The 26,380-nt window shown below is 39.9% G+C and overlaps 2 protein-coding genes across 2 annotated transcripts in view; one reads left to right on the forward strand and one right to left on the reverse strand.

The window, feature by feature from the left end:
- LOC134647282 (sodium-coupled monocarboxylate transporter 1-like) overlaps positions 1-13,264 on the reverse strand; it is a 127,271-nt gene extending 114,007 nt beyond the window's left edge. Inside the window, exon 1 of the mRNA XM_063501563.1 lies at positions 13,258-13,264. The gene's annotated coding sequence lies outside the window, so the exon portion shown is untranslated. The remainder of the gene's footprint in view (positions 1-13,257) is intronic.
- LOC134647295 (arfGAP with SH3 domain, ANK repeat and PH domain-containing protein) overlaps positions 1-26,380 on the forward strand; it is a 100,985-nt gene that overhangs the window by 63,986 nt on the left and 10,619 nt on the right. The window contains exons 5-10 of the mRNA XM_063501583.1: positions 18,298-18,543; positions 19,233-19,494; positions 19,694-19,918; positions 23,493-23,715; positions 24,206-24,386; positions 25,126-25,407. Of these exons, the coding sequence (XP_063357653.1) occupies positions 18,298-18,543; positions 19,233-19,494; positions 19,694-19,918; positions 23,493-23,715; positions 24,206-24,386; positions 25,126-25,407 (1,419 nt within the window). The remainder of the gene's footprint in view (positions 1-18,297; positions 18,544-19,232; positions 19,495-19,693; positions 19,919-23,492; positions 23,716-24,205; positions 24,387-25,125; positions 25,408-26,380) is intronic.

Here is a 26,380-nt window from a genome sequence, read left to right on the forward strand (position 1 = left end):
TCCCCCCCCCTGTAACTTCTAAAATAAGAGAATGATAATACTAAAAAAAATATATGATGTACATTACCATGTAAACTTCCACCGAAAATTGGTTTGAACGAGATCTAGTAAGTAGTTTTTTTTTTATACGTCATAAATCGCCTAAATACGGAACCCTTCATGGGCGAGTCCGACTCGCACTTGGCTGCTTTTTTGTCTTTTTGACAATACACGTAATACCTATATCTAAGAATAAGGGTATCAAAGCATTTTAACTAAGTTTTCTACATTTATGAATAACAGCATAAATCTATTTTTTTTTTTGTGAATATTAGTATCTTCAGACAGAAGATGTAATTAGGAATAGGTATACCCTTATTGACTAACGAATAGGCACCTTTAGCTTAATTAATAACGTAACTACCTAACTGCCATGTCTACCTATAAAACTTGTAGTTTGTCCTCTATTCCCGTTTCTGATTAAAATTAAACTCTTACTCCGCAACCTCGTTTCCAAGTAGAAAAGTGCATCGGTGATTTCCTGCTTTAACAACAAATTAAACTTAAGCTGTTATTTTTATCGTATGTTGCTAGTTACTGCCGGACGTTTTAAACTTTTTATACAGCGTTTAACCTACATCCGACCCACCTAGTTCCGATGTAACGTTTCCATTTAATTTTATTACGTAGGTATATCGTGTACGTGGTGTAAACAAATTATATTTTGTTTTTTTTTTTGCTGAATATGTAGGCCATATACTGATCTGCTTTTACTATAGTGCCAACGTCGAACTCACGAAAAGACTTAGGGGTTATTTCACATGCATCTTTTTAGGGTTCCGTAGCCAAATGGCAAAAAACGGAACCCTTATAGATTCGTCATGTCTGTCTGTCTGTCCGTCTGTCCGTCTGTCCGTCTGTCTGTCCGTCCGTATGTCACAGCCACTTTTCTCCGAAACTATAAGAACTATACTGTTGAAACTTGGTAAGTAGATGTATTCTGTGAACCGCATTAAGATTTTCACACAAAAATAGAAAAAAAACAATAAATTTGTGGGGTTCCCCATACTTCGAACTGAAACTCAAAAATTTTTTTTTCATCAAACCCATACGTGTGGGGTATCTATAGGATAGGTCTGCAAAAATGATATTGAGGTTTCTAATATCATTTTTTTCTAAACTGAATAGTTTGCGCGAGAGACACATCCAAAGTGGTAAAATGTGTGTCCCCCCCCCTGTAACTTCTAAAATAAGAGAATGATAAAACTAAAAAAAATATATGATGTACATTACCATGTAAACTTCCACCGAAAATTGGTTTGAACGAGATCTAGTAAGTAGTTTTTTTTTATACGTCATAAATCGCCTAAATACGGAACCCTTCATGGGCGAGTCCGACTCGCACTTGGCCGCTTTTTTTCACTATTCCGTGGTTAGATTCATGTTTCATAAAAAGTAAAAGACGCTCAATATGACCGCCTACTACGCCCCTAAAATATCTCTAGGAACCACAGTCGTATATTTATTACATGTTTATGTTAATTGAATCAATTCAGCAAATGAAGTACTTCCACCGTTAGGGTCAACAGTTCAAGTGCGTGCCAAGATCGAAATCTGTGCACACGAAAGTTAATCACAAACCTGTTCTACGACCTTGTATTTGAATGCTTGTTAATTTCCCTAAATAGGAAGCCATCGTATGAATAACGGGCCTATAATGCTCTCGAAATTAGCATTCTCCGTCTCCGGTTGACGCCGTATCCAGCGCAGAGCTTTACGTTCTAAGTAAAGCTGTCTTCCCATACAATGTGACGCTGTTCTGTGTCTACCGGATACCAAGACCTTACTCTCTTGTTACTCTTTTCTTTATGCCTAAGAGTGATAATGTGTGAAATTCCCTCGCGTCATCTGAAGCACCTACTGGATGGACTTTATTTAATCATTGAGGTGTTGTTATTAGTACTGTAGGTTATATGCTAAATTTATTTTCCTATAAAAACGTCACAAAACATGCCACTGTATCTCTTTGATCTGATTTGATCACCTAAAAACGGAGATCTTCCACGTGCTTATTGGTTTCCCAGAACCCCAACTATGATCAGATTTCCGAGGAATATCCCTGTAACTGACTAAGGCAATATCTCTGAAAGAGAAAACTAATTAAGCCATAGCTTTCAGATCACGTACAAAACAAAAACTGGTGGTCACAGTAATAAATCCCCGCGACTAGCACTTAGCTTAAGCTTCAGGCAAGGAAGAAAGCCAGGCAATTAATGGTTAGTGCGCAATTTGCACTGGCTTCCAAGCGTACGGACCTGTTGGTCTCTACCTATGTGTGCGCACAGATATATACGAACTAGTAGACGATCAGTAGCCTAAAGCAGTCGACAAGGATTACTTCACTATCACTTCAGACATTCTTTTACGTTAGCTCATTGAAACATATTTATTTCGTCTGGAAACGATAGAGCACTACACGACCCATTTTTCGCATACCTATATTTGTACTCGACTCAAATTCTTTTTTTCATCGATAGTAATAAAGGCAAATTTTATTCTTCGTCGTCGGTCAAGTAAAATTCGGTATGATTATCGCCTCTAAGAGTCTTAAATCACTAAATAAATTTCAGCACATTGTGACCTATTGTTGACAGTTCTCGGTCAAGCCCTGCAACTTCTGACAACTGAATTAAATTTCTAAACTAAACTAAAACTAAACTAAACTAGCAGTTGCAGGATCCGGGCGTATAAATGTCTACCCCGAAGTGAGTTACTAGTGCGCATTAGGGTAAGGCCCCATACGCACTAGCGGCTGGCCGCTTAGGCGGTTCGATTGAGCGGCCAGCCGCCTGACGCGGTTGATATAGGCCAGCCGCGATGAAACCGCGATGCAACCGCGTTAAGCGGCTGGACCGCTCGGCATTTTGGGTCCATTAACGAAATGGACACCGTTGAGGTAGCTTGTGTTATATATTTGTACTACCTACCTAAAACAACGAAAGAAAATTAAAAAACCGGCCAAGTGCGAGTCGGACTCGCGCACGGAGGGTTCCGCACCATCAACAAAAAATAGAGCAAAACAAGCAAAAAAACGGTCACCCATCCAAGTACTGACCCCGCCCGACGTTGCTTAACTTCGGTCAAAAATCACGTTTGTTGTATGGGAGCCCCACTTAAATCTTTATTTTATTCTGTTTTTAGTATTTGTTGTTATAGCGGCAACAGAAATACATCATCTGTGAACATTTCAACTGTCTAGCTATCACGGTTCGTGAGATACAGCCTGGTGACAGACGGACGGACGGACGGGCGGACGGACGCACAGCGGAGTCTTAGTAATAGGGTCCCGTTTTTACCCTTTGGGTACGGAACCCTAAAAAGATACAGGATTCATCCTTTACTAGAAACACGCAACGAATTTGGCCAGTTCGCAAGCTGTTTTCAAGAATTGAAGAAGCAAGTTTTATATGAATGTTTTTATTACAAAGTTTACAGGAGAGCGAAAAGAAGCAAAAACAATATTTCTCGAAAAGTTTTACATTTAGGAAATATTGAACTTATTTATCATTTAAGCACATATGTTTACTATTTATAGTTCTATACAAGTATTGTGAATATAGTGGTAATCATGAAATAAAATCACTTTTATTATTGCCATATCCGTATTTGATGAGTAAATGTTAAACGTACAATGTATGATATAACACAAAAGTTTTGGATATGTCACACTTTTGTGATAATTTTCTGTTAACAGAGTGTAATTATCCTATAGTAAAATGTGGATATGGCACAACATTTTTGAAAAATATGTTTTTCCAAAAACCGATTAGCGTCAATTATAGCATATTTTTTGTTATTTTAGAAATCATTAAAAAACGATTTTGCTCAAAAATGGATATGGCACAAACGTATTCTCACTATTCTCAGCCGGCGCTATATCTACATGCTAAATAATATTATACATATGTGGGATTATGATAGGCCTCGTAATTAAAAACCAAAATATCACTTTATTTGTTTTATTTAACTACGCAAAACTAATTTTATGGAATATTAAACACCTTAACGCACGTTCGCTCTCTCACCATTCAAATCGTTCTCCCCGTCCCTTTCGCACCTCTTGTCATCCTTCTCTCTCCCTTACGTTCCGTTTCACGCTATCCCCTTACGTTCCATTCCTACATTCTCGGCTGTCCTGCACATCATTATCTGCCCCCAGATATACTCACACGTTCATTCATCTGCACATCATTCATTCAACATTGTAAAGGTAAGTACACGGTAAGTATCTTAACTCTATCTTACATCAGTATAGTGTCATACTCTGAAATAAAAAGTTACTATTAATTTAAGCACATCTGCTGCATACTACACATCTAAGAAAATTGAGCATCTTAATATGGCACATTAACAATTAACTGAAATCTAGAAAACACTGCTAATATTTTAACTCTCATGGTACGTTTTAAACATATTGAAAACAGCTGGCAGCATAAGTAACATAGGAACATTTTACAACTTTTTAACATTTTAGCTGCCTTTAAAATTTAACCAACCATAACATAACAAAATATGCATCTTAGCTTAAAATTTTAGGAACCAGGAATTTCCTACACAAGATCAAGTTTATATGCAGAAGGTCCGTCTTTTATACTAATTATAACATTTGCCAATCGAGAAATAAGAGAAAAAGGGCTAGACTACTACCTTATCACTCGCAGTCCTCCTCAGGCCATCTTTTCATGAAGTCCGCAGACGTGGCTGTCTTGTTGGGACCCTCTGTGCCGCTGTACAACTTCTCCACGTCATATCGGTCGTTGCGCTTCACCTTGGTTACCTTATAGGGTCCGAGGAACTTTGGCTTGAGCTTAAGCCCTGGCCCAAACTGCGTCCTCTTAATTGCGACGAGATCGCCTACCTCGTACTTGGAGCTCTCTTTCCTCTTCTTATTGAAACTTTTCTTATTTTCTTCTTGAATCTTCTGTATCTGTTCTTTAGCTTTCTGTCTTAGACTTTCTCTTTCTTCATCAAACTGGGATATGGTTTCCTGTTGTAAAAGGTTCAATATCTCTACATCCTCCTTGCACTTCATCTTAGTGCCGGTCAACAGCTGGAAAGGCGAGGTATCTATACTTCTTTGATAAGTACTGTTTATAGCTCTCTGTACTCGTCCGACATGCTTGTACCAAGTAGACTGGTCTTCTATGCATAGCTTCGTTAGCATGGGGATCATAATACGGTGAATGCGTTCCGCCTGACCATTCGCCCTTGCTATTCCAGTGGTAATCGTCACATGCTGGATTCCTTCATCTTCGCAGTACTTCTGAAAGGCTCCACTAGTGAATGCTGTACCTCTATCTGTGATGATACGTGTGGGGTTACCAAACGTCTGCTGCTGTAGCTGCAACTTACTAATTACTTCTGCGCTGGATGTTGACTTCGTCGGGTAGAGCCACACGAACTTCGTGAATGCATCCACTACTGTAAGTATATGATTGTAGAGCTTCTTCGTTTCTGTCAACGGTCCTATGTGGTCCAGGTGCATGTATGCAGTGGAGTACCTTCTTTAGCAATAGGATTTAGAAATCCTTCCTGCTTTCCTTCCTTTCTTGTTGCTAATAAGCATGGTATGCAGCCTGTCACTACCTCTTCTATTTTTCTATCCATGTTTCTTATGTAGTAATCTTTGCTTATAGCTTCCTTCATCTTTCTCATAGCAAAATGACCGTTACTATGCACCTTCTTGATAACTTCTTTCTCCATTACCTTAGGCACCACCAGTTGCCATTGGTCTCCTTTGTATAGTATGTCATTTTCCACATAAAAGTCATTGTAATGCCCATCTTTCAAAATCAGCTGTTTAATGGCATTGAGCTCTTCATCTCTTTCTTGAGCTTGACCGATCCTCTCATGTAGGCTTACTACTGTGGCCACATATGGATTCCTGCTAAGTGCATCTGCGTGCGGCATCTTGGCACCAGCTCGATGCTCTATCTCATAGTCATACTGGTCCAGTAGTAACACCCATCTTGCCACTTTCGGTGTCAACTCCTTCTTTTTCAAAGTAAGCTCAAAAGCTTGACAATCTGTCACAATCTTAAAATGTATACCGAACAGATAGTGGTGGAACTTCCTCACACTCTCCACTATAGCTAGAGCTTCGAGCTCATAGCTCGAATATCGGCTCTCAGCTTCACTTGTACGTCTACTTCTATAGTATACAGGGTGCAGTTCTCCATCTTCATTGGTCTGCAGAAGTATACCTGCCAGAGCCTGGCTCGACGCATCAGTGTGAAGTTCGGTATGAAGCTTCGGGTTGAAAATCTTGAGCACTGGCTCACTCGTTAACTTCTGTTTTAAAATATTGAATGCTTCTTGCTGCTCAGGACCAAAGGTAAACTTTGCATCTTTTTTCATCAAATCCGTTAAGGGTCTTGCTATCTGTGCAAAGTCCCTTATATACTTTCTGAAATATGAGGTTAATCCAATGAAGCTTTGGATCTGCTTAACATTCACAGGCTCAGGGTATCGCGCTACTGCTTCTACCTTCTCTGGACTTGGCTGTACTTGACCTTCTTTAACCAGATGGCCTAGGTACTCAATCTCTCGGCATATCAGCTTGGCCTTCTTCCAGTTAATTTCAAGTCCATACTCCGCAGCAACCTCCAACACCCGTTGCAGCCTTAGTAGCGCCTCTTGCTCTGTCTGGGCTGGAATTATAATGTCATCTATGAATACCATCATAACACCTTCTTGCATCAACTCTTTAAATATAGTGGTAATGAACCTCATGAAATACTTCGGACTGACTGATAACCCGAAAGGGGCTCTCAGGAACTCCCATTGGCCGTGATGGGCCACAAATGAAGTATAGGGCACAGACTCCTTACTAATCCTTAAATGGAAAAACCCATTTTTAAGGTCTAGCACACTGAACAACTTAGCATCTCTCAACTTGTCAATTAAATCCTCTATCAGTGGCAGGGGAAATTCATCTTTAACCATCTTACTATTCAACAATCTATAATCAACACAAACTCTGGTTGAACCATCTTTTTTCTTGACAAGGACTAGCGGGCTACTATATTCGGAATAACTCACCTGTATAATTCCTTTTTGCATCCACTCATTAACCTGTTCCTCCACAATGTTCTGCTCCACGATGGAAAGCCTTCTGGGACGCTGCGCCACTGGGACATCATCTTTGAGAATGATCTTCAGTTCGATCGGCGCCTCTCTGGTCTGCACGGGGTTGTATTCGGCGACCAGACGCTCGACCTCTTCCCTTACCGTACCATCGCGTACGTGATCTGAAACAGTGAATACCTCACACACACAATCCAGACGCGCCAGCCATCCCTCATCCTCAAGTGGCAAGAACTTTACGGAACCTTTGCACATAACCATGGTCACAGTGTCAAGAAATTCCCGACCTACAATACATTTATACGGCATACAATCATTAGGTACAACATGAAATATTGTGTCATCATAGCACGTCTCGTCGATGATCATATTAGCGTAGAACTTGCCGTAAGGAAATATATCCTTCATACCGAGTCCGGTAAACACAGAGTCATCATCACACATTTTCACCTTAAGTTCGTCGAACGAGTCCTTATTTATCAAATTGAATCCACTGCCAGAGTCTACTAACGCCTGTATTTCCACTCCGCACAAATTAATTGACTTCATCGGCTTTTTCTTATTAGTTTTCGTCTTCGATTCGTCAACTTTAGTCGCAATGTTTACATCATGCCGGTAACTGTCAACGCTGTCATCCGCCATGTTGACGTCTGCCTCCTCATTGGCCAGTATTCCAAACATGGCCGACTGCCGACGAATATCCACCGCTGCAGACTGCTTTACCGACGGAGATGCTTGCTGTCTCGCTTTCTCACCCGCGCCGCTTATGCGAGACTGCTTTACCGACGAATCCGCACCGCCAGCCGCGCCGGCGCCGCCGCCGCCGCGTTCCTTGGATTTCGATGGACATTCTCTGCTTATATGACCAAAATCGTTGCAAAAATAGCATTTCACCCCTCTAGAACATGTTACCGCCAGATGATCTTCTTCACCACATTTGTAGCACCTTTTTCGACTTGATGATGACGATGAACTATTATACTTCGTGTATTTTTCTATCTTATTAGGTTTAGCTTCTTTGTCTTCTTTCTTCGTTTTAGTCTTCATTTTTTCATATAAAAGCAACTTCTCCTTGAGTACGGGATAAGTAGTAGCCCCGTATAATATAGATTTATTAGGTTCGTAGTCCGTAATGCCGTCAACGATGTATTGTATCGCGACGTAATCCGGAAACTTAGCTCGCTTACCGAGCTCCTTCATAATGAGCATGTATTGATAGTAAGACTCTTCTCTTCTCTTCTTTCTGTTGCCCATAAGCTCGTGCATTTCCTTAGTGTTGATTGCATCCGGGAACTCTTTAAGCAATGCCGCCTTAAGCTCGTCGTACTTCTTAAAGGTTTTCTCTGACTGCAACCATAACGCCGCCGTGCCCACCAAGGATCTACGCGCCACCACGAGCTTCTGCGCCTCCGTCCAGCTGAAGATTTCCGAGTTATCTTCTATATCTTGCGCCCATTTCGACGCCGTGTGCGCTTTATCGTCGCCGCTAAACTTCGTAATACTGTCCGTCATGACAGTGAGGTTTAAAAGGCTAGCACACGCGTCGGCCGCCATTTTCTCGTCTTCAATTTCTGAGCTTAGAATACTCAAAATTCTTTCTTCGTCTTGATCGTCGTACATCAACCTTCTTATTTTTTCGTCGTGTCTTCGTGTTGGAATGGAGAACAATCTTCTTTTGCCGTGTTCTGGTACCGCCGCCGTCTTTCGCCGGTACGTTGCGCGCGACCACGTGCCACCGTCGAACAACTATTTGGTTTTTAGAGGCAATCCCGGACGAGCCCCCAAAATTATGTGGGATTATGATAGGCCTCGTAATTAAAAACCAAAATATCACTTTATTTGTTTTATTTAACTACGCAAAACTAATTTTATGGAATATTAAACACCTTAACGCACGTTCGCTCTCTCACCATTCAAATCGTTCTCCCCGTCCCTTTCGCACCTCTTGTCATCCTTCTCTCTCCCTTACGTTCCGTTTCACGCTATCCCCTTACGTTCCATTCCTACACATATATACGTGGACGGATACGTCGGCTACAAACTCATCGGCGGCTCGCCGCACCCTGAACCGCCAGTGCGTATAGACAAGTTGGCGGCCAGCCGCGAAGCGGGCCGCAGCTCTTCATTCAACCGCCGCGGTTGAAATTTTGTGGCGGTCAAGTGCGTACGATCACAAGCGGTTGCATATTAAATTGGAAAAGCGGCTGGCCGCGCGGCCAGCCGCCCCCGCGGTTAACCGCTAGTGCGTAAGGGCCCTAAGGCAATCTGTCAAGATGTGCAAGGACATCTCTGCATTAGCGTCTATGCAGAGTCTATTAAGATATGTCTGTGTCTGCCACTCCCTGCTAACCGCGCCCCGGGCCCACAATATGGCCCACTCATTATAGGCTTCACTCACGATATAAACGCTCTACATATTTCACGGCCAGTTTTTTAGGGTTCCGTACCTCAAAAGGAAAAAACGGAACCCTTATAGGATCACTCGTGCGTCTGTCTGTCTGTCCGTCTGTCACAGCCTGTGTTCTCAGAAACTACTGGGCCAATTAAGTTGAAATTTGGTACACATATGTAAATTAGTGACCCAAAGATGTAACGTAAACAAATGAATTTTAAACATGGGGGCCACTTTTGGGGGGTAAATGAGAAAGTTAAAAAATAAAGGTTTTCAAACTATATCGTGTTATATATTAAATGACCATCCCCCCTTATCTCCGAAACTACTGGGTCTAAAATTTTGAAAAAAATACACAAAATAGTTCTTTACCTATAGATGACAGGAAAACCTATTAGAAATGTGCAGTCAAGCGTGAATCGGACTTAATGTACGGAACCCTTGGAACGCGAGTCCGACTCGCACTTGGCCGGTTTTTTTCTATATCCGTTCCACTACTGGGCAGTTGGGCACAGGCTTCCTCCAGGAAGCAGGGGTCTCTACGCTAGCTCAATGTTGATTACGGACTTCTTGGCAGTATATTCAGACTAATCCTACATGAGTTTTTCGGAACTTATGTACGAAATATCATTTGATATTTACCAGTCGCTTTTCGGTGAAGGAAAACATCGTGAGGAAACCGGACTAATCCCAATACGGGCTTAGTTTACCCTCTGGGTTGGGAGGTCAGATGGCAGTCGCTTTCGTAAAAACTAGTGCCCACGCCAATTACTGGGATTAGTTGCCAAGCGGACCCCAGGCTCCCATGAGCCGTGGCAAAATGCCGGGACAACGCGAGGAAGAAGAAGAAGTGTACAGCGTGTTAGTACTTATATGAAGAATGAAATGTTCAACAAAAACTTCGCCACGTGCTTAAAAATACAGACTTGATCGACTTACTATACTGTAAAACTAGGTTATAATAATATATTAATATATTCAACTATTTAATCATGTGTGAATGACCGACCTGAATATACTCGCATTGTCTAGGGAAACACGTTTATCTCATTACACTTCATTCATAATGATAATTACAAATAAGTGCATCATTAGCGCATAATAATTGCATCGCGTGCTTCGCTTTAATGGTTCTCTATATATCAGCAATTCAGTAAACATGATATGTGCTGTGGTGTATGTAAGTAATTAGTGTAGTTTTGATAGCACGGCTCACTTACCCACTAGAACAAACAAGCAAAATAAAAACAAATCACGTGCATAATGCGAGTGATAATGGTGTGGGATGCTATACAGCGGCGTTGCGCAGATCTGCAGGGTCTATTTTCGACTCTAAGCCATATTCCGTTAGATGAATGTCTATTTTATACTAAACATGATTTACTATGCGACCAGACCGAGACATCGATGTCTGAACATCCTTATAAGTCAGTTAATTTTTTCGCGATTTCGGGGTTGGCTTGATCTCATCTCTCTCTCTCCGTATATTTCGTATTGCCCTCTCGCAGATTTTGGTTAAAAAATCCTGTGTTAAATCGACTATCGACTATATTTGGCGATAAACAGTACCAATTGATTGTTGGTTGCTCTGGTTACTATATAATACAGAGTCCATAGAAGGAAGCCTGTGGTAGATCGTATCTTATTTTAGCAATTCATTAACCAATCGAACGGGACGTCCTCATTTCTATCTATGATTAATGTGGGTGGTATATGTAGCTGGTGTTTTTCCTTAATTTAAGTAAGTAAAAGTTTGTTTCCTAGTTTTGATATTTACTCGATCTTATCGCAGGTGACTCAAGCGCGTCTACTTGTCCATAAGCAAACAAACGACGGACCCATACATTTATTTAGTTTAAAGCTATACTTACTCGCGAGGTCTACAGCTCACATAACCATATATATAAGCCATTATATGTATATTAATTTGAATAAATAATCACATTGCAACCACAATTATGCTATAATGCGTCACTTAAATCTCGGATTGCAATGCTTATACAGCCAGCCATATTGGGACATGCATTGTCTCGATTAAGTATTATGACTATTTTCCATTACATATAACTCTAAAAGGGCATATCTGATTACAATAAAATTAGCAAATTGCTAATTTTATTGTAATGTAGGTTACCTCCATTTAATTTGTTAAATTTGAAAACTTGTTCCGAATAAAAAAAAATTGGGCTGGCATGAGGTCGAACTAGTAGTTGATGCATGCGGAAAGAGAAGAGTCGTGGAATGTATAAGGGCCCAATACATTCCACGACTCTTCTCTTTCCGAACAGACTCTAATATTGCATAAATAAATATGTACTTAATATTAATTTGAAAAGTAAACCTAATGTCATGTTCATGTCTTAGATAAAGCAAAAAGGTGGTGACAATTTGGATGAATGAGGTTCGTGTCACTCCCGAGTAAGAATCTAGGCTAGATTTTTATTAAACGACTACAAAAGAGGGAGGAATTCATATGGGAATAGATACGTCGCTTGATTTGTTTTTGATCTTTTTACTTGTTACCCACATATATAATACATAAATATAAAATGCGTAATTTTAAATAGTACCTAGTTTATGTTTGCATTTATTGTTCTATTATTTCCCGTAAAGCAAGCAACAATATGATGCCGACCGAAGTTTTCAGAATTTAACAAAAACACCGTTTATTATTTAAAATAGTACTACTTACATCGAATCGTAGCAAATTATATTTCAATCAACTTGACTTACTACCTTTCTCTACTGAACCCAAAGTTGCGGTCATCACAAAGGCCGTTATACGCAAACCGCGTACTCCTGCATACATTGAAAGGTCGCAGGTTGTCACTGACACTGGTTTACCGTTACCAAGTTTGGTAATGTATGTGAATTGACGCGGACAATGGCTAAGTGTAAGGCCTGAGTGGACGCTGAAGCGGAGCGTTCGGCGGGGCGTGCAGCATGGCGTCGAGCTCACAAGTGATTTGAACAGCGTGCACTAAGGCCGCTCCTATACGCTTGCATTTGTTTAACATGCACGCCGCACGCCCCGCCCCGCTGCACGCCCAACTCTAGCGTCCACTCAGGCCTTACACTAACTTGTACAGACGCCATCAGATATATTGGAGCGGCCAAGGTGCGCATAAATATCGGATCACGCCTTCATTGTCTAGTTAAGCCCCATTTAGACGGTTCAAGAACTTGCATGCAATATTCGATGGGTCTTTGAAATATGTAAACCTAAAGCCCTACCTTACTACTCAGAGTTGCAGGACTGCTAAGGGGTCGTCCAGAAATCATGTGATCATATTTGGCCTATTTTTGACGCCCCCCTCTCCTTTGGTGATATTTGGTGATTTTAGCTGCGACAAATGTTCTATCGAAATCTGAACATGTAGGGCAGACTGGGGACAATTGAAACAATTTACGAGTATGGTTGATGGCCTGTAACTATACACACTTTTATTTATACAGTTAGAAAGGTATGCGTATGTATGGTATACGAAAAAGTATACGTGTACCTGTACTTCGCGCACTTTATACGCCGAAAATTTTAACGGCTTCTCAACACTCGACAGGACTCAAAAACGGCTGGCCGTGTGGCCTGAGTATTGCGTCATATGCGTAGTTATTGTACTTAGTAACTTATAAAAAATTGACTTATTTCAATTGTCCCCGGTGTACCCTACTCGTAAGGCCAGAAGTTGCCTTACATGGAAGTATTTAGTCCGATTTCAAGCAAGCGATCATGTTACTACTTTAATCCAAGACTCGTTGCGCATTGTATTTGATTACATAGCGTGCACGCCTAAAAACCTAAATGTTCAAACGCATAACTTTACTCTAAACGTGATTACTTACAAATTGTTGCATGTCAACACTTTTTGTGTTACGTCAACAAATGAAGATACGATGTAGGCATACTAGGTATACTCGTATTGTGTAGTAAGATTAAGACATATCATAACGGGCCTAGTGTTAATAGATCTGTCTTAATTGTGGTGTGTGGAGAGATAGAGCAAGAGATAATTTTGAACACTTTTTATATACTCGTAGGATTACCTTTGAATAGTCTTGCCCTTGCCATCGACATGATCGACATAACAAAAGGCAGAAGGCCTACCGCGAACCACGTTCGACGTGTTGCCTCCCTGTCACACTTACGTACGAAATTACAAGTGCGACAGAGATGCAACACGTCGTACGTGGTTCGCGGTAGCCCCTCTGGACCGAACGAAAACAAATGTAACAAATCGAATGCTAATACTTCATACCATTGGTATGAATTGGCTGTTTTTGGTCGATATTTGGCGCCACTGCCTATGTCTACGTGCATTTGAGGCATGTTTTGTGCTTGTCGAAAATATATTTTGCAGGCATGTTTAAATTAAAATGTGGTAGGTATGTATATACATATGTATATGTAAATATATTTTTATCAGCAAAACTTTGTAATTGGTGAAAAAAAAACCACCACATAGTTGTCATATGTTTACAAACTGAAGTTGTCATAAAACCTATTAGCGCCGCAGTAGAAACAAGTTATTAGGATGCACATGGAAATTGAAAGTTAAGTTCGTTGACACCGTGCCGCTTGCAAAATCGATGCGTCTGTCTCGCTAGAATGCCAAATTATCTCCAGCCGATGCCAAATGGCTGTTAGTTCATGGACACTTTGCGACATCGTAAAGAACGACAAATCTGGCCTTATATAATTTATCTAGGGTAGCCTTATAGGAACAACAGAATCTGTTTTAATAATACTGCATTTACATATAAAGTACTGACGAAGGAATTGTAGTACTGACGCAAGAGTATTTTTATAATTAAAAGAGGAAATGTAGGTAAGTACTTAGGTTATTATTCGCAACCGATGCCAAATACCAATTCTTGTCTCAAGGACTCGACAAGAATTTTAAGATAAGTACCATGGTTCCTACTTAAAGTTTAATTTTTTTTTAATGGTTTTCTACTAAATAAGTTTTATTGTTTATTCATTTGAGAGAATTGGGGTTTTGTATTACCTATAATAAACATTCATTCTTTAATTAAAACTAGAAATGCAATAAAAAACACAAAGTATCAAATGTACTTAGTAAAAGTATAAAAGTATACTATTAAAGTTTTAGAGGTTATATTATAAACCAATTTTTTTAAATTCAAAGCGTGGTGATGCCAAACAGCTCGCCTTAATTCATGGACACGTTGCACCATCTGTGGGGTGACAACAAATCAACGTCTAGTCTAAATTTATCAATAGGGTCTTACGAGACGAGGTCGCCAATTGAATTGATGGGCTGATTGGATGCAGTTTATTCTCGCTGTCTAGCCCGTATTTGTATAAGGTTACATGGGATAAGAGAAACACTGGACTAAGAGAAAATACTTGCACGGAATCCTCGTACTAAGTACATATTTATCTTGCCATTTCACATTTATCGTGTGGATAATGTCGATAACTGCACATGCACTTAATAATTCCACATTTATGCCTGTTCGTTGATATTACATCTATATACAGCGCTCAAACAAATATTTTCCACCATCAGACTACGTACGGCTCAATGCTGCGTACAGGCCTTCACTCGTGGGGCGTAATTAGTTTTAAGTTATTCTCGAACACGGACACAAAACTAATCGTTGATTTTTTTGTAGAAGGTCCCTAAAAATGCGTTAGTAATAAAAAATCTTAGGCTACGTATTATTTAGGTTTCCAAGAAACCTAGGCCCTAGCCATAATTAGCTCCAACCACGATCTAAACCAGTTCTTTTTATCATCAGCATCACGAAAGAAACCACCACGCAAAGGTCTAAAAAGCAATTCCAAAAGGCCTTTGCGTGATAGAGATTCTATAAACTGATATGTCACACATACGTACCTAGTTTATCACTCGACTTTTCTTTATGTTGCTACGCTCAGGATTTACGAAGGTTCTTATGTACATTTTTATGATCGTAAAGCTGTATGTTGGTGTACGTACATAATTCGACCTCGTTGGTTGATCTGCTTCTATTATCTTTATGATATCGGAATGTTATTTGTATTTTATATAGGTATATCAATTGCAGGATTGGCTTGTAAACTTTTCAACACACACACACACACTTTTAAAATACTACCAAAATACTACTAAGTAATCGTCGCCAGATAGTACCTATACATATAGATAATACCAGCTTTGCATAGTGTGGGGCTAGGTTGATCTGTGTAAGATTGTCATTTCTCGTCAAACATTTGTTTATTTCGATTAAATCCCTAGTCGGCAATGAATGTAGGCACCTAAATATTAAAAAAATACTTAGTATATTTATTGCAAGTTTTATATAAAGATTTTTTATTCTTCATTTCTGTCTTTGATTTACTCGGCTCGGCTAGTTCAGTATTCAGTCCAGTGATCTAAAAGTTACATCGCGTTGGTATTGTTGTTTGTCGCCCCGGCGACAACGCCGCGTTCTGCTGGTTTCATTTCCTGGCCGCAAGTTTAATTTCAGATCCTCTAAAACCAATCTGGCTACACAAAGGCAGCTAAAGTTACATCTTTAATGAAATTTCCATTAAAGTTTGCATGTATGTATGTATTTTCCTATAAGCATTCCTGTATACCTGCCCTGCTTCGCACGGCTAGTCAAGTATTTAGTCCAGCAATCCACAAGTAATACGGCGTCAGTATTGTAGCCCCTGCGACGTTGCCGCGCTCCACTGGTTTCATTTCCTGGCCGCAATCAGATCCTCTCCTCAAACTAACCCGATTTACCATTTGACTAACGGAGTGGACGTAGCGGAAACGACGGAGCGGGCGGAATACGAGTTACCTCTGTCTACTAAAATGTTAGTTATCAAAGTTTTTATGGAATAAACATTGACTCGGCAATTTAAACCTCCGGCGAGTTATTGACATACAGTAACTGTAGGTAGTATGTTGAAACTTTACCTTTGAAATTTATATAAACGTGTTGACATGGTTCCATGATGGCTAAGCGTTCCAATTCATTGACTGTGTTTTCTTTTCATAATCAACAGTGTCTTAAATATTTCACCAGGTTCCTACTTACGTAAATACCTACTGAATAAAATATCAGCACGTCTAGCACGTCTTAGCGCAACTCCGTACTCCGTATGTCAAGTCGCGCTTGATGTACGAGTAGGTATGAACTCTCGCGATTTTTCACAAGAAACCTATTGAAACCTATGTGTTCGGATAAAGGATTTTATTAGTTGTCTGAGTAAGCTGAGGTTATACAGATTATACAGTGTTGATAGCACTTGTCATTCTTCGGCTCGTGCGTCATGGTTCTCTGAAAGTAAATTAGCTTCGTCGTAGCGTTTTTGTTGCTATCTCAATGTCGATTAAGATTTTCTGTTAAATTGAATCAATTATTCTAACGCTTATTAACAAAAATGTATCGATTTACGAGGAAATAATAATTATTCATGTTATTAAAGAGGTCGTCATACGTACAACATAAAATATCCTAGTCTTTCCCATTGATCTTGATAACCTTCCAATGTGAACCCCGTAAAAGAAAAACAAAACGATCATACAAGTTACTCTTTAACCACAACACAACCACAATAAGTGATGCTACTGTTGAATATGGTACCTACACTAAAAACAGATGAAAACGGTTTTTGTTTTCAAAGGGATTCATTATCAAAGTGCAGCTCATTTTCACTCCTCCCGAGTATATTTTACTGAAACCCCGACGTTTTTAAATAAAAAGTTCATAAAAGTTCGTCTGTGATTCCGATTGGCGAGCCTTTGTAGCTTACAAAAATAAAATAGAAATGAAGCCCTACCGCCGGTGCGGTACGGGCGTCAGTCAGGTCGACGACCGGCCTTGCGCCCGCGCGCAGGGCCGCTGCAGTTCTGACCCTTGCTTTGTTACTGTGCACGCTCTTCCACCACATCTAACCTAATATTGAAAGGCTACAAAAGACATGCGGTAATAAGTTGACAAAGGTGGATTTTCTGATTTATATTTTCATGGAGTGTAGACTTGAACAGAACTTGTAGTCAAAATGATATAGTAATGTAATCGATGATGTAGGTCCGCTCAGCAGGTTTTAAATGTCCATGCCGAATTTCCTAGATGTGGATGTCCGTACAAAAAACAGTATCAGCTAGTTAGAAAGGAAGGAAATGCGTTACTTGTTACTCTTATTTTAAAATGTAATTTTGGCCGGATGTTCATATCCGCCGTTATAGAACTCGTTTCAAGATTTGTAAGGGCAATTTCAACGCACAGAGCATACTTAGTTTGTTTTTTATTTTGTATGTACCTAGAACTTTGTGTCACTTAATTCTCACGGCAAATCGAATTAATTTCATCTTCATCTTCAGAGAGTCAAAATCGTAAAAGGCAAACCTTGAAGTTTGGTCGTCCACTCGCTACACGCAATACCATTACACTCTAGAATCTAGATAATAAGTAATAACTTTGTTACTAAACTAAGGTAACTATTACTACTATTAGTTTTTGATACGGTAATCAATGATGTAAGGTATCGATAAGCTCGTGACGCCAGCCGGCGAGTCGCCAACAGTTGTGCAAGGTCGCGCACCGTATTATTATTGCACAACCGCAACTTCTACGAGGATGCGCGTTTACGCGTCATCAAGAGTAATTTTAACTCGCGGAAGGGCAGCTAGTAATATTTGTGCGTTTCCACAGACAGTCCGCATGCCGCGTCCGGCACACGCGTCCTATTTGCTATATCAATTGCGTACTCAATTTTAGCCGGCGCTGAAGCTGGCGAGCTTCCATCTATAAAAACTAATTTAATCCCCTTGTTTTAGTACCTGATAAAGTTCAACGAGATAAAGACAAAGAAGGGCATAGAGTTACTACAGCATTTGGTAGAATATTACCATGCGCAGACGAACTATTTCCAAGATGGACTGAAGACGATAGAGCATTTTGGAGTGTATGTGGCGGATTTGAGTGTACAGCTTCAGAAGATTCGGCAGCAGCAGGACGACGAGAGGAAGAGGCTGCTGGAGTTGCGGAATATGCTGCGGGCAGCTGCTCCGCAAGACAGGGAGGTGGGTTACAACAGTAATAATAACAGACATATAATTATACTGCTATAGTACAACGCGGCTGCATGCCAGAGGAAAATGCGCGGTTGTCTAGACATCTTAGTCCGCATTCGCGAGATGCTGCTAACGCTCATTGCTTGGAGCGGTATTTCACTAGTGTAAATACTAGTTCATGAATTGATTGTAGCAAGTTTAACATAGGTATAATAGTTTCAGCGGAAGTGAGACGTGAAATCTTAGATAGTATTTCAGAATTTATAAATATTTCTATAATCCTAACTAATTGTACCTATACATACCTATTACTCAGTCACATGACAAATAAAGCAACTATAATAGCATTACAAAAATACATAATATTTTATCTTTTAGTTAGGAGATAACTGCCTGCACGATAACTGCACGGAAGCGCAATAAACGGTTGTGCAGTCATTGTGCCTGTTGTTGGTCATACTTTTCTATTTGTATAATTATACGTTTGCATTATAATACTCGTGGTATCCTTCAGACTGATTATCTGCCAGCAAATTTTGTTTTTCAGTCTTATCTTCAGTCTACTTATAAAATGTTCCAATTTTTCTTTGCTATCTCTTATCTTAAATTTGATTTGTTTTAAACCTGCATTACTGCATTAAATTAGACTTTATCGGCACTAAAATATTTTTTTGTTTAACTTCGCTATCTCTTTTTAGGTAGCGTCATCGTTAGGCGGTTACTCGCTGCACCAACTTCAAGGCGATAAGCAACATGGCGTCACGAGAAGCGGCTATTTGCTCAAAAAATCCGAAGGCAAAGTCCGAAGGGTGTGGCAGAAACGGCGCTGCCGAGTCACAGCCGAGGGCTACCTGGACATTTTCCACGCGGACGAAAACAAACCGCCCGCGAGGGTCAATCTTCTTACGTGCCAAATCAAAGTCGCCGCTGATGATAAGCGAGCGTTCGATCTAGTCTCATGTAAGTACCTACACTTTACATTACCTTACACTATGTTACTGGAGACGTTGGTAGATTCACAAGGAGTCAGAAGAAGTTGCTGCTAATGAAAGCTGAAGGTTACTTGGATCATCTCTTTCTTTGCAGCATACCGATATACCGATCCTATTTAAAGTTAATGGTGGTAAACTATTTCTAAAATTCCTTTTCGCAATTCCAGATAACCGTACTTACCACTTTCAAGCCGAGGACGACAGCGAGCAGCGAGCGTGGGCGTCAGTTCTAGTCAACTGCAAGGAGGGCGCTTTGATGAGGGCCTTCCACCAGCAAGCGGGAGAAAGCAACGATTCGGGGCATTCGTTGTTGGACCTACAGCGGTCCATTATAAGGGCTGTGAGAGCTATGCCGGGGAACCAAGTGTGTGCAGACTGCGGGTCTACCAATGGTAAGTGTTAGATCTGGGCGTAAAAGGAAACTATGAGAAGTCCATACGAAGATATATGTACGTTGTCGAAAGAAATAAGCACTGATTACAAATTTAGTCTGTTTAGTAGTAAGGTCGAAAGAATGTGATGGCATCGCGCATGCGAACAAAAGCTGTATATTATTCAAACATTTAAACTTGTTCCACGTGCGTTTATGCAGTTACCTATAAACAAGATTCTTTTAGTTTACGAAGACACTTTCCAACAGTAAGTTAATCACTCACTTAACTCAATCAGTGTTATGTTATACAACACAACTGCCAAGGCGTGTTGATACTGTTGATAGGCTTTCCACAGGAGGCAAGGGGCGAAAGCCGTGTTACAATGGTCTTTTACAAGGGCTATGATGGCCAAGCCATGAAACAAACTGTATGTCGACTACGAATCTACTCGTACTTTAAATGGTAATTTATTACAAGTGAACTGTTATAGTGTATTCCATATGGAACTTAAAAGGATGTAAGCAAAACATCCACTTCAAACTGTCATTCAGCAGGAATAGTGTCAATGGAGGAACGATTGAGTCATTTATGATCCATATGGAATGGACCATAAGTACCTACTGATACACGGGACCGCGGGCCGAATGCCAATTAGCAGACGTACCTACTATTTAGTATTATGGCTTTGCATTTTGTAATGACTATATTGCCAATCGTTAAAGTTGGCAATCCGGTTGACGCAAAATACTTAATTGGCGCTGTTCTGTCATCTTTAGTTCAGTTATTCAAACCAGTATGTCCTATAATGAGTGCCATTACTTCGTATTGATTGCGTAATATGAATGAGCTGAAAATGAGTCATACAAAATACGATAGTAATCGTACAGTAAATAATACAAGAGAAAACAACTTAGGCATCCTTATTAGGTATATTTTATAACCTGAGTATTCTACCACACAGTCATAACATAATTAATATTACTTACCGTGTAAGATAATATTGAAACATGCAAACATATATATATATGTATATGTACCTTTGTTTGAAGAGTAATTATGCTCTACTATACTATACTATACTATATACGAAATAAAGAAATATGAAATATAATATTACGCCGCATCAGAAAAACGTGATGGTACATGTTTAAAACAGTAAAATTGCGTGACTGTGGAATCGATTCTATTGTTTCGATTAACCTAATCGTTATTAGACGAGAAAAAACTCCCATTGAATAATCCGGAACAGTAGCTGATCACTTTGTTGCTCTCCAGATACTTATCTACTAGATGTAGCATTAGATTAGATTAGATTTATTTATTTCACAACATATGATTACAGTACAATTTACGTTAATGTCAATTTATAAGAATCTATATTCATTTAAGACGATTCGCGGTTCTATACTAATTTAGTTGGGGTTAGGGTTGCCATGCACTAAACTTTTAAATCCAGATTTGTCGTTTAAAAGGCCGGATATACCGTTTTAGACGTTTGTATATAAACAAAAACCATGGATAGGAAAAAACCGGACACTTATGGCTAATACTGAACCTAAACACCTGGCATTCTTAAACGTAACCCTTGATTTTATGTGCATCCTTGTTTATAGCCTATACATACGCACATTGTAGGTGTAGATCCGATTTATCGCAAATATTTTTATTTTACGTGAGTAAGAGTGTGTTACAATTGATCGGATGCGCCAAGTTATGTGGCTCTGGGCGTAGTCCTTACAAGATCACCCTTGTGTACATTTGTACAAGGTTCATAATGCAGTGTCCAAATGAGGTAGTCTATGAGTTGATCACTATGTTATACCACGCGGTGTTTCAATTTCACACGCTCAGAGAGGCCATGACCGCCAGTTAACGCGTTATGAAACATCCGAATAGCACGCATTCCAGAGTAATCTGTTGTGTGTTTACAATGTTTCCTCGTATTGTTTGTGCGTGAAGACCACGCTCTTCGCGCAAGCTCCGAGGAATCGTAAGGGAGCCTCGCTTGCTCGGCGGTATACTACGGCCGCACTATGCTGCTCGCGCTGCTCTTCGTGCTGCCGCGATGTTACCCGCTCCGGCCACACTCCCTCGCCACTACTCGCGCGATTAATCGTGACGCTCCATACTGGTCCTTTGAGTCTCGCCAAAAAACCGACAGAATAGGGTGCGGTGGGCATGACGAAGAGCATGACGAGTAGCGCGGCGACACTACGTCTCTGCCTACTTTCCTCGCTCCTTTCCATGCCGCTCGTCGAGTATTTGGCTGGGGTAATACCCTTTCAGGTGCACAACAAGGCGCATACTGTCGCTTCCTCAGTTTGAAAATCCTCAGAGCTAGAGCTTAGAGCTAGTGAAACCTGAAACTGTACAGTTTGCATGCGAAGTCCAATGAAGCGAAGTAAAACCCTGCTCGTCCCACAACACCCGAGCCTTAATAAAGGCCGATCGCAGCGTTTATCCTCTCGCCAACTAGGCCCCGAATTGTAAGATATGTTTCGTATCTGATCCGAATTGAATTCTCTGAAATTCTAGTCCGAACAATTGAATTTTGTTCAAATCATTGGAACCGTCTTGAACGCTGAGCACAAACTAACCTAATACTTACCTAGATAAAGTTTTCTCGGAGTTTAGAATGAACTTTTAACCCATATTTGCATGCAGTCGTAGAGCTCAGGGTACCTACAGTTTCGTTTACCGAAGTTCGAATATTCAGTTTAGAACTAGTTCCTCACCGTGTTACCTAGGTTTGTTATTTAACTTTGTGAAAACGGATTATAGAGATTAGGCCACTGTGTTAAGTATTAGAAACATTTCATTCGAGTGTAAATTACAATATTAACCCAATTTTTTCGTACTAATATGACGCTACTCAAAATAATCATTCTACTATATTATTGCTTATCTTACTAACGGTTATTTTGTTCCCCGACTTTGCTTTAAATATTAATCGAGTCCAACCAAGACTCCGCTTCTTAGTACTCTCAAAAAAATAAGAGAAGCGTTCGTAAACGACACTGTGGTAGAATACTCTAAAACCGAGACCATGACCGATTAACTGTTATGTTATGAAACCACAGCCTTGACCACCAAAAGCCGCAGGAAGGAACTCCGTTTCCGACTCGTATCTACACTTTAATTACAGAATCGTTATCAGCACTCGATTATTATTGTTAATTAGTGCAGAAACTTTTTACGATTGCATGCATAATTAGGTTCATTTGAATGTTAAATTAGAATTAACATTTTGTGCAGGTTTTAACACAATTACCTTATTGATTTTGAGAACGGTGTACGTATATAAACATATTATTCTATACGAGATTATCATGCTCACCTTTTCATTTTATGCCTGTGTAAATACAAAACCATATGTGTTGGGGGCACAGAAGTGTAACCGACAAGTTCAAGACCCGTTACGTGGTATTAATTACTATTTAATATTTATATTACTATTTTTTTAAGTTCCGGACATGTGTAATATAATATTTAAGGTTGTATGTCACGGACAAACGGACTGCTGAAACGAAAAGCTTAATGCTACATTCATTCTTTTGATAATGGGTTAACATATTATTTTGCCTCATTCCAGATCCCACATGGCTATCAACAAACTTCGGTGTAATAGTGTGTATAGAGTGTTCAGGAAGTCACCGGGAGCTTGGTGTGCATATATCCCGGATCCAGTCTCTTACGCTCGACCGGCTCAGTACATCGCAGTTGCTTATCGCGAGGCATATGGGCAACCAGATGTTTAACGAAATTATGGAGAATATGCTGGATGAGAGGGACAAGTTGACGCCGGAAAGCTCAATGTAAGTGGAGTTACATACAAATAAATAGGTTGTTTAGTTTGAGTATCGTTGATATTGGGGCAAGAAGATTCGAATTGTTACAGTACGCTTTAATTTTTAAGCAAAAACAAAGGTTTTCTCTCTTTAGTTCGCGACTAAACTGCGTAGTCATTCTCAACATTTAATTAGTATTTTGATGCCATAAGATAACTTACTCTATTTTTATTTGTGTTCCATAATACTAATTAATATTTGGGAGACCGAGCTTTGCTCGGAAAACATATAAAATCTCAAAAATTAGCGTTTTCCCAGAGATAAGACCTAGCTAGATCGATTTTTCGCCCCCGAAACCCCCCATATACCAAATTTCATCGAAATCGTTAGAGCCGTTTCCGAGATCCCCGAAATATATATATATATATATATATATATAAATAAATAAATATGCAAGAATTGCTCGTTTAAAAGTATTAGATTAGATAGATTAACATTGTGTGCATAATATTTTCAGGGAAGAACGGCTAAGGTTTATCCGAGAAAAATACGTATACAGAGCGTGGGCCGCGCAAACGTGTAGAGATGCGGCAGAAAAACTATCCGAAGTTGAACATGCAGTCAACAACGGGCACTTACAAAACCTGCTACAAGCGTACGCCGAAGGCGCAGACTTGGCTGCCACACTACCATGCTCAGTAAGTACGTTGGTCTAGAGTAGTTTAGTTATTGTCTTGCCCTTCAATTACATGATTATTCGATTACCTATTCGTACATTCTCTAAAAATAAAGTTGATAATAAAAGAGCTATAAAAATAAATTTGACTATAAAAGAGCGAACTTGGCTGTGACTCTAACTTGCTAGCTATGTATGTGCAGGTAAAGTAATTCAATTATCGTTCCGTTGTTGTCCCTTGTGTACAACGGAAATTTTATAGCGCATTGTCTGACTTTATTGCGCATGTAACTATAATATGCTAATGTGGATATTTACTGTCAATTTTTCACATAGGTACATAGTCGTACATATTTGTAACTACCTACGTTTAAGTTACTGGGTGAATTATATATATAATTTTACTGTGTAATGCTTCTAGCACCAGAATAATGTTCTAAAATATTTTTTGCTCTAAAGCGTATGGTGCTCTTTAGTTATTACGCGAAAGAACATAATCCTAATTTAGTTATGGGCAAACCTGTTCCACGTTGAGTATGATTGTTGTTATCTGGCAGAAAATGTTATTAAACATCAAAAACGATGAGCATTGTAATAAGCTAAGGATACTTTGAATTCCCTTTCTCCGAATTCTTTTTTTACCCCTCAACTACCCGGAGCGCCTTTTGTCCTCGAAAAACAACCTTGAACGTTTACATTTAGGATAGAATTTTGATTATCTTCAATGGGAAGCCGAGGGTTTAAAAAATCTACAATTTCAGGACTGCGGCGAAACGGCTTTACACCTAGCAATCTCCCGTGAACTCGGCGATGGTTCCTTCCTCCACATCGTTGATTTTCTAGTCCAAAACGGAGGCGCCACACTCCTAGACAAAACCACGTCTTCGGGCATGACCGCATTACATTTATGTGCGGCGACGGACCGGACGGAGCCTATGAAGTTGTTGTTGAAGGCGGGCGCGGATGTTAGCATTAAAGATGGGAGTGGGAGGACGGCTTTGTTCATTGCGAGGACGCTTGGACATCATGCGTGTCAGGAGTTGGTAAGTGTTGGGAATCGTTTTTAGGGTTCCGTAGCCAAATGGCAAAAAACGGAACCCTTATAGATTCGTCATGTCTGTCTGTCTGTCTGTCTGTCTGTCTGTCCGTCTGTCCGTCTGTCCGTCTGTCTGTCCGTCCGTATGTCACAGCCACTTTTCTCCGAAACTATAAGAACTATACTGTTTAAACTTGGTAAGTAGATGTATTCTGTGAACCGCATTAAGATTTTCACACAAAAATAGAAAAAAAACAATAAATTTTTGGGGTTCCCCATACTTCGAACTGAAACTCAAAAATTTTTTTTTCATCAAACCCATACGTGTGGGGTATATATGGATAGGTCTTCAAAAATGATATTGAGGTTTCTAATATCATTTTTTTCTAAACTGAATAGTTTGCGCGAGAGACACTTCCAAAGTGGTAAAATGTGTGTCCCCCCCCTGTAACTTCTAAAATAAGAGAATGATAAAACTAAAAAAATATATGATGTACATTACCATGTAAACTTCCACCGAAAATTGGTTTGAACGAGATCTAGTAAGTAGTTTTTTTTTATACGTCTTAAATCGCCTAAATACGGAACCCTTCATGGGCGAGTCCGACTCGCACTTGGCCGCTTTTTCCTTTTTTACACACTCTTCTGGCATATGATTGACATGATATCTGTAATTTGGACGTGGGCCTGTGATGTGATGACCTAATCCACTGTGGTGCCCAACTCTCAGATAAAACCATATTTTCGGGCATGACGGCGTTACATTTATGTGTGGCACTTGTAGATGGCGCTCTCGACGATGCATGGCACGTTTTTTTATATGGAAATCGACTGCCATAGCCTAAGGCAACCGTCAATTCTTTGCCATAGACAATCAAATTGACAGTCTTAGCCATTCAGAGTTCGAGTACGCTAAGTGTTTTATCCCAAGTGCTTATCAAGTATGACTCCTGTACATTGTCACTTCCGAGTCGGTGCAA

This window comes from Cydia amplana, chromosome 4 (genome assembly GCF_948474715.1).
Source record: "Cydia amplana chromosome 4, ilCydAmpl1.1, whole genome shotgun sequence".
NCBI classification, from domain to species: domain Eukaryota; kingdom Metazoa; phylum Arthropoda; class Insecta; order Lepidoptera; family Tortricidae; genus Cydia; species Cydia amplana.